Source organism: Balaenoptera borealis (genome assembly GCF_965194805.1).
Source record: "Balaenoptera borealis genome assembly, chromosome: 15".
Classification (NCBI taxonomy): domain Eukaryota; kingdom Metazoa; phylum Chordata; class Mammalia; order Artiodactyla; family Balaenopteridae; genus Balaenoptera; species Balaenoptera borealis.
Window position 1 is genome coordinate 67,887,274 of NC_138871.1, and position 9,625 is coordinate 67,896,898.

Consider the following 9,625-nt stretch of genomic DNA (forward strand, 5'->3'; position numbering starts at 1 on the left):
TCTCCCTGCACACACCTCCGGGGCCGGGGTGGGGGGACTTGGGGGCAGAGGATCGTGGTGTGAGGAGGGCGCCGGGACCCGCTCCGGACGTGACCGCTTGGCGCGGGGAAAGGGCGCCATCCCTCAACCAGCGCCCTCTTTGGTACCCACTCGCCGTCCCCGGCCCACACCTCGGGACCCCTCTTCAGCGTACATCCCCCAAACTAGGCCTTTCCCTGGCATCCTCGCCCGTGGCACCTGGATTGCTGCGCCCGAGACGCGTCTCTTCTATCCCTGGGAAGATGCGTGCAAATGAGAGCACAGCTAAAAAAGAGGCAGTGGGAAGGTGGGAGGGGACGCGGAGCTGCGGGACCGAGCGCCCGCGGGGGTCACGTTAGCTTGCAAGGGACTGGTCTGCAGCCCTGAGAGCCGTGGAGGGTTTGATTTGTGTGCGAAAGGATGTGGTGTCGTCGTAGGGTTTTTCCACTGGACACATACACACCCGGCCCGTGGCGGGGGAACGGGGGTGCTGGGGGACGCCGTACAAGCACACCCCACCAGCCTTGGCTCCCAGATCTCCTCCAAGGAGAAGAAACAAAGAGCTTCAGCCGAACCCCTCCCACACTGCCCGGGAATTGCAACGCCGGGAGTCGCTCCGTGCGGTCAGGCTGCGCAGCCCCCAGAGCAGGGATGGGAGTCTGCCCCTCTGTGGCTGGAGTGCGTTGCTTCACACCTCTGCCTCAGTCTCCTGTAAAATGGCTTTATAACCCTGACTTAAGTGTGTACTGGGGACAGAGGAAGTCTATGTATGTGTGCAGGGGGGAGGAGGGGGGACAGGGGGAGGAGGGGGGACAGGGGGAGGACGGTATCCAAAACTAGGCAAAATGCAGTGTGCATTGAAGTCAGCTCTTCGAAAGATAGTGAATGTATTGAATCCATATATATGCGCTTAAAAGTAGAAACATCAGGTTTATCTCAGGTAAAGGTGGATAGGATTAATGGTGAAGGTTTAACAGTGGCAGGGCCATGAAGAGGCCCTCATAATTTGATCAGCCCTCTCAAGCCAACCCAAATAAAAATAATCGATAAGAATTGATAAGAATAATTAAATTAAAACTAACTTTACTATTTTTAGTCATTCATATATACAACCTGAATAAAAACAGTGAACTTCCGATGAAAATGCAGCTTCAAGATCAGCCCCCTAGGGACTTGCCCGGTGGCGCAGTGGTTAAGAATCCGCCTGCCAATGCAGGGGACACTGGTTCGAGTCCTGGTCCGGGAAAATCCCACAATACGCGGAGCAACTAAGCCCGTGCGCCACGACTACTGAGCCTGAGCTCTAGAGCCCGTGCTCCGCAACAAGAGGAGCCATCGCAATGAGAAGCCCACGCACCGCAACGAAGAGTAGCCCCCGCTCGCCACAGCTAGAAAAAGCCTGAGTGCAGCAAAGAAAACCCAACGCAGCCAAAAAACAAAATAAAATAAAATAAAAAAGATCAGCCCCCTAGTTGCTCCCTCCAACCAGAGAAATTCAGAAGCTTCTCATCACCCCCATCTCCACTCCCTCCCCACAAGATAAATCAGAAATTGATTTGTGCTTCTAAGTACCACCTCCATTCTGCTCCTCTGGAGGTACTGTCCTGATGGAGGGTGATGATGCTTCTGTGGACAGATGCCATGGTGGGGTGGGGATTCCAGGTGTGAGGTTACTGCCGCCAGGGGGCGCTGTTTGTGCCTTGGGTGTAGGGTGGGGAAGCTTCTCAAAGGGTGGGTGTGACATGTCATCTACTCCACCAAAGGAGAAGCCAGTGCTTGGAGAACTGGTTTCCAGGCTGGACTTTCTGGGGCACTTAGAGGAGAGTGCCTGAGCTAGAGCCTGGGTGAGCAGAAATGATGCCTTCTGCCATCTCTCCCCAGTAGCAACCCGTAGCAAGGCCTGGCATGAAAGACTGTCTCGCCGCTTTTACACCAACAGCCGTGCATTATATCTTTGTGATTATTGCTTTGTGAAACTTTCAAAACTCAGGAAGCTACCCACCCCCCCACACACACACACCTTAGTGTCAAAATGGCCTCATTTCGGAGAAGAGGATGGGAAGTAAGGCCTCCATCAGCAGATATCTGGCCTATCGGGCCTCTGGAAAAATTTCCTACATTGGAGAACATTGAGGTAATTATCTTCTGCTCCTCTTGGGGAAACTTTGTATTAATGCCAATTTTAGCTAAATTTCACCTCCATCAGTAGGATGCAGTTGAAAGTAAGCCTTGGGTTGGGACCCCAAATCTATAGTTTCTATTTCCCCTCTGTGTCCCCATGACACATTCATTCATTTGAAAATATGGGAAGCATAGGGCTAAACTTTTATACAACTATAACAAATATACCATTTCTCAATCAGAATACTCTCTATAGTGCCTTGCAGGTTTTCAAAGCATTTCCATGATCTCAACTTTCAAAAGAATGTAGAAAGATCACCATAGCACAACTTTACAAATATGCCAACAGAAGCTGAAATAAATGAAGGGGGTTTCCAAGGTTCACACAGTCACTCTACTACATTGCTGTGGGGCACTGTGTTTCCTTCATCTCTCTAAAGACACAGGTTATTTTAACCTGCAGACTGACCAATTCTTCCCAATACCCCGTGAGATAGGTTTCTATCCCTGCTTCCTTTGAATAAATGAAGAAACAGAAACACAAACGAATGAAGTTGCATTGAGCTGCAGAAACTTAGAGCTGAAAGAGACTTTCCAAATCACTGAGTCCAGTCTCCTCATTTTACAGGTGAGAAGACATCGAAGATTAAGTGGCATGTCCAAGGTCACCAGGCTATTAAGTGGTATTGATGGAACCTGAACGCAGGCCTTCAAACTGCTGGTCAAATGTTCTTTCCAGGACAACCCCACACCTTGCATTGCACTTGCCAGGAAGTCAGCAACAGAAGTCAAACACACGACCTGATCTCTTGAAATCCCCTCAGTCCACCACCACCATTTATTGAGCATTTACTATGTGCAGACCAGGGAACTAAATACCCTTCTGTAGCCCCTTCTCCTACCTTTGTCTCCAGGAACTAGAAAGTTGAATTGCAATTCTGCTTCGATAAAAATCCAAGTGTAATGAGAACTTTACAACCTGAAAAATCCAAGTTGTAATGCTTTCCAACATTACATAAATCCGGTTTCCCAGCTCCTTCTCACTCTCACCTAAAATAAGAGTTAAAAAAAAGAATAAAGGTACTGAGCTTTATATCTTATTAGAGTTATCTCAGACACCACTGTGCCATGTATGCAGGACACATCTCTAATTACTCATCGAGTAAAAAAGTCTCCATCCACATTCATTTAGCAACATATTCCCACACTTTATGTCCCTTCTGCCTTTGCAAAAAGGCAGTATTGCTCGCAATTTGCCTAGTAGTGGTGAAGCTGGTTCTTGGGTTAGCTAGAAGGGACTTCACAAAGTAAGTTTGTTGAGATACATTCACATCTGTTAGAACACTTATGCCTCACAAACAACTTTAAGACAGAGGCACTATTGCCCCATTTTAGAGCTGAAAAAAGAGGTTCTGAGAAGTTAAGTAACATGACTCTCAAATGGCTCAACTAAAATTTGACTCTGGGGCTTGTTGGTTCTAAAGCCTATATTTTCCCCACAACGCGACATTTATCCTCGCCCCTGTGGCTTTGTTTGTTTTAACAGCTAATCTATAAACTGAATACACAGGTGTTGATTCCAATAGCAAAGATCAGGACTACTTTGTGACCATCCAGTGGGGTAGTAGGGCTGGCAGAATAAACAAATTTCCCACCCTGGGAATCTAGGAATTTCTCAAACTATCAGTCAAAGGCTTGGGGTTAAAAAAAAAAAAAAAAAAAGTGAGTGGGAGAAAGGGAGTTTCAAGCCAATTTTTCAGTGAAATTCATTTGAGTATATAAGAAATCTGAAAGGCAAGAATGTGTGTGGGTTGATGTGAGGATGAAATGAGATAATGTTATGAAAACACTTGGTAAGTTGGAAAGCACTGAGCAGATGCACGGCTTGTTTTTAAGATGTGGAGGGGGAGGAAAGAGGGGGTTCAGCAGACATGATTGCATCTGCTTCAGTTTTTCACTTATTTCAACCACAGACTGCCCCATTTTCCCCTGGAGCCCCTTGACTGAAGTTTCCAGCTTTTGCGGGGCAGACATCAGAGGCGAGCAGTGAAGCTCTGCCTGGTGGGCACTGCTGTGGTCCCAGAGTCCTAGCAGCTCCCCTCACACCCCATGGAGTTTTTGGTGCCTCCCAGCAAGCGTTCAGCTGGGTTCTGGGCACATGATGAATGAGCGGGCCTGAGAGTGCGGGCACGCTCTCCCACCTCGGCCGTTAAGGAATTAGCAGTCCACCACACAGAGCAACCCAAACCCACCAGACAGAATGCTCTAGCCTTCCATTGACTTTACTCTAAGTCCTCAGCAAGTTGTGTAAACTCTCTGTCTCAGACTCCTAAAGCAATAAGGCAAGCAATAGCGTCTCTTTTTAGCTCTCAGGATGCTAATAAGGCTGAGAGAAGCTGCTTTAATAAATGCTCAAGAGCGAAGTGCTTTGCATCCTATCATCAGAGCCCTGCAGCCCAGTATGAAGCCCATGGACGCTCTTGCCCTGTGCATCTCACGAGGAGCCTCCACCGTTTTGCCCAGAGCGCTCTCACCCCCAAAAGAAGCCTGGGATCTGGCAGCCCATGAACTCTTGCCTTCCCAAATATCAAAGAGATTCAGCCCTGGCTTATTCTTTATTTCTATCAAGGGGGCTTTGAACCAAAGGGATTTTTTCAGAGAAAGAAAACTCTATGGAATCTTTAGGGTCCAGGCTCTTAAAAGAAAACACTAAAACTGGAACCAGTTCAAGGCTCTCGTGTCCAATTAAGGAAATACTCACATTCCTGTCCTGGCTCTGGCCCTAGCGTGCTTTCTCTCTTTCCACATCTACACAGGAATGTACTTTAACAGCCAGAAAAGAGGTTACTATCACCAGGACACAGATCATATAGCAGAGGGCTCCTCGGGGTGGACTCCAGCAGGCTGATACCTTCCTCGATTTAGACAAAGAGCACAGACCACAGAACAATCCAAATTCCCTTCATACCACCCTACCCCCCACCATTTCACCCACACCTCTGGACCAGAGAAACTCCATGGTTCCTGTGGTGTTAGGAAAAAAGAGAAAAACACTTACAATAGCTTCTTGTGAAGAAAAGCACTTTCAGTTTTCTTTTCAAATATACAGGATGTCGGCTAGCTTCCTCCAGGGCCAGCTGTGTCCCTCTTGATTTCACACCCACTGTTCCTCCTTGGAGGAACAAGCAGTGAATTATGCACGGGGAGCAGCTCCTTCTGAAGGTCTCTGCCAACTCTGTAACCCAAGCTAACACCAGCTCACTGGAGTCCCCAGTGTACTTCACACCCACATGGTGCCCAGCCTTGGGATCAGATAGCTGGGTCCATATTACACCTTCCTGACCTTTCAACAACAATTCTACCAACAGATAGAATTAAGGAGGTATTAAGCACCTACTACGTGCCAGATGGTGGAGTTCCAAGGAATTACTTTAGGAGGTCTTTAGTTCTCTCCCATCTCCATCACCCCCAAAACCATCGCAAACAGACACACACACTATGTGATAAGAGGGGGTCGGACGGGTCAACACAGCTCTAAGACAAATCACTAAATTGTTTTAGTGATCCCCTAAATAATTATAAAGCCAAATAAAAACAGCACATGTGCTATGTAAGTACAGTTTGCATATAAAAACCCTAGCCTCTACCCATCCCACCAGATTTTCTATCCCTGAGTTCCCTTTATAAAGAAATCAGGGCTGCCTCTGGTGCTTGGCATGGTGTCCGTCACTGGGGAGACTGGGAGATGCCAGCCCCTCTAGGACCATCTGATAGCTGCTGTGATAGAGATGTGAGCATGGGGGGTGTCGTGATTACTCTTGTCTTGGGGAGAAGGGTGCTGACTACCGGAATATAAATTCTATGAGGGTAAGGATTGAGTCTGTTTTGTTTACTGCTGTACCTTTACCACCTGGAAGGGTGCCTGGCACATAGTAGGCACTCAAGAAATAGTTGTTGAATAAATGAATGGTATCATGAGAAGCTAAAGGGAAAGGATGCCCTTGAGCTGGCCTCAAAGGATGGGTAAAAGCCAGAGAGAGGCGATGTTAGCAACAAGAACAGCATAAGCAAAGACCCAGGGGTGAGAAAGTGCCAGGGTGTGCTGGGAACCAGGAGTGAGCAAAAGAATCTAGATCTTGGGAGGGGGCACTGGAGGCCCCTAGGACTCCAAGTCCGCATGTGAAATGGAATACTTATTTGTTAGGAAAGGGCCTTGTGCTTGGTAGAATGGACTGTGCACCAAATTTCTGGCAGGAAAAGTGTCTGGCACTTCTGTTAGCCAAACCAGTCCAGTTTTCCTCACCTCTACGTTATTTGAGTTAATATCAGCATTTCTCCTCCAGTTGGGTGGGGCCTAAGCAGAAGCGTTAAGTAGGTCAGATTGAATTTATGTGACTCGTGTCTTCTGAGACTTCCCCTTTCCATCTCCTCTTGTTTCACACCTTTTTTTTGAGCCGCCTCAGGCACCCACTGATCTCAAGAAACCCATGCTGCCTCCTTCATATTGGCCTCCCAAACTCCAAAGCCACCTTTTTCTTTTCCAAAGAAAAGTCCACTCTTCAGAGCCCTAATCTCAGGCAGCTGCCAAGCAAGTGAACTTGATCTGCCAAACAAATTCACACTATTGTGAGAATGACATGCTCACAGTATCTCCAGGGTCTCTGTCTAATAGTGCCATTTCAGGCAGGCTGAGTGGGTGAGAGGGAAGATCTCTGTGGTCCCGGAGCCTGGAGGATGGTTGATGGTCGGAGGCTGAGGGGAAACCATGCCCTGAGAGGACAGAGAAGGAAGTGAACCCCTCAGAAGGGCTGGGTGGGTGCAACCATGGGCACAATAGATAATGACTTCCCTAGTCAGTCACAGCCCTTCTGGAGGGATCTGATGGGAATCTTTGACCCCAGCTTGAATCTGATGACAGCATTGGAGCAGATTAACGCCAGTGATTAATGGGGAGGGGTATAAAAAGTCTGGGCAGATCATTTTCTTCCTTCCTTTGTACTAAGAAGGGACGGAGTTTTAGACCAAAGAGTACTTCTCCAAGTGGACCCCAGGCACCCAGCACCCCTGCCCAGGCCAGGTCAAGCAGCCCACGTGTGCACCAGGAGAGGTGGCCCTGACGTCACTGCTGAAGTCCTGCACCAGTGTGAGCAAAGCTGATGACAGGTCGTGATGGCGAGGAAGGCCAAATGCCCTTTCACATGCTTGATGAGGCCCTGGGGCGTCAGAGGCTTCCATGAAGGGTTTCTAAGCCTTGCGAGTGGATGGCGTGGCACATGGGCTCGGGCAGAGCCGGGGACAGTACTGCTCACCAGCTACTGAGGACAGTGGGGCAGCTGGCCCCCATGTCCTCCACCCCCCACCCTGCCATTAAAGCCTGAACTGCAGGACTCTTGCCTTGCATCCCCACTTGCCCTCTGAGAGAGCACCTGGCCGTCTCATTCCTCATCACCCTGGCATCCTCTTAAGGTAGGAAAACCAGGAGCGTCCCTGGTGGTGCAGTGGTTAAGAATCCGCCTGCCAATGCAGGAGACACGGGTTCGAGCCCTGGTCCAGGAACATCCCACATGCTGCGGAGCAACTAAGCCCGTGCGCCACAACTACTGAGCCTGCACTCTAGAGCCCGCAAGCCACAACTACTGAGCCCAGGTGCCACAGCTACTGAAGCCCGCGTGCCTAGACCCTGTGCTCCGCAACGAAAGAAGCCACCACAGTGAGAAGCCTGCGCACTGCAACAAAGAGTAGACTCTACTCGCCACAACTAGAGAAAGCCTGCGCACAGCAATGAAGACCCAATGCAGCCAAAAATAAATAAATAAAATAAATAAATTAAAAAAAAAAAAAAGAAAAAGAAAGGAAAACCGGAAATAGGGAAGGAGACCCTCCTGAGGCTGTTTTCTAACTTCACTCTTTTTTTTTTTTTTTTAAAGGAATTCCTTTATTTTTATTATTTATTTATTTATTTATTTATTTATTTATTTGGCTGTGTTGGGTCTTCGTTTCTGTGCTAGGGCTTTCTCTAGTTGTGGCAAGCGGGGGCCACTCTTCATTGCGGTGCGCGGGCCTCTCACTATCGCGGCCTCTCTTGTTGCGGAGCACAAGCTCCAGACGCGCAGGCTCAGCAACTGTGGCTCACGGGCCTAGTTGTTCCGCAGCATGTGGGATCTTCCCAGACCAGGGCTCGAACCCGTGTCCCCTGCATTGGCAGGCAGACTCTCAACCACTGCGCCACCAGGGAAGCCCTAACTTCACTCTTTAATGCCCTGATATTACTATTGAAAAAAGCTAGATCGTTCCAGTCTTTCAGGAGGCTGGGAGCGGGCGGCCCCCACCCCTAGCCACAGGCTCTTTTTTATTTAGGGGTAGTTGGAGAACCCACCAGTGAAAGCCCTGACCCACTTCACTTCCTGTTCCTCACTGGAGGGGGTCTCCTCCACACACGTTCCCCAGGGTTATTCTCCTGTTATTGCCTCCACCTCTAGGACCCTAATCTTCCCCAGTGCTTACTAATTTCCTCATTTAAAAAGAAGAATATATAAAGACTAATGAATCACACACCACATATGATGTTGTCTGACATTCTTAATAAGAGAATGAACAGGTCTCTTTACTTGTCTGGCCTCAGTTTGCTCCTCTGTAAAATGGACCTGATATTCCCTGCCCTCAGCTCGTCACACATAAGGGTGCAGTAGCGGCGGACACTCGGCTTCCTTGGCAGAAAGGTACAGTGTTAAATTATCCTCTACTGGATCTGCTTGAAGATGAACAGTAAAAAGAAGGGATAGTGAAACCCACATCAATTATTTCATTTTGTTGCTTGTTAACAGGAAAACATAGCAAAGGTAGCAACCCTTTCTTGTTTTCTGAGAAAGAGAGGCCAAGCCAGTTCTCTTAGAAGAGAATGATGCCAAATATAATGGTTGATAACCCATCTCTCCCTCTTCCCAGCACATTTCTCAGAGTATTTGAACTAGTCTTGCACTTGCCAATGCCTTGGCTAGAAGCACACAGTATGTGAACTGCTGCATTTCCGTCAAAGCCCCGGGAGGTTCCACCAGCCTTAATTGGCAGGCAGACGGCGTCCCGCCTTCACAGCCTGCCCTTCTGCACACGGGGACACGGGCAGATGAAAGCTATTTGTTCAACAAAGAACATTAAGAAATACCCTGGTATTGAATGCCAGCAAGTCACCCAGCTCTTTTTTTGTTCTTGGGACCTCCACATGTCCACACAGGTACATACACTTACATGCCAGGGGCACCTCGGCAGTTGAACAAGTGCTCTGTTTTCTGGGTCTAAGGTAGGGAAATAACGCTGACCTCAATCCAAACAGAAACAGAAACGTATCCAATTCATGCTGTTTTACCACTTTGTTTGCGTATGAGTGTTTGTCACAAGCAGCAACAAATACCTCCCAGTGACTACAGGGGAAACAGGTGTGAAGGACTGGTGTGATTCCAGTATCTCTGACATTCTCTTCCTTCCATAG

The 9,625-nt window shown here is 48.4% G+C and overlaps 1 protein-coding gene and 1 long non-coding RNA gene across 2 annotated transcripts in view; one reads left to right on the forward strand and one right to left on the reverse strand.

The window, feature by feature from the left end:
* LBH (LBH regulator of WNT signaling pathway) overlaps positions 1-3,166 on the reverse strand; it is a 29,565-nt gene extending 26,399 nt beyond the window's left edge. The window contains exon 1 of the mRNA XM_082356854.1: positions 3,042-3,166. Within this exon, the coding sequence (XP_082212980.1) occupies positions 3,042-3,151 (110 nt within the window). The 5' untranslated portion in view covers positions 3,152-3,166. The remainder of the gene's footprint in view (positions 1-3,041) is intronic.
* Positions 3,167-8,091: 4,925 nt separating this feature from the next.
* The window catches only part of LOC309611882, a 33,396-nt gene continuing 31,862 nt past the window's right edge, over positions 8,092-9,625 (forward strand). The window contains exon 1 of the long non-coding RNA XR_014234811.1: positions 8,092-9,436. This is a non-coding gene — a long non-coding RNA (uncharacterized lncRNA). The remainder of the gene's footprint in view (positions 9,437-9,625) is intronic.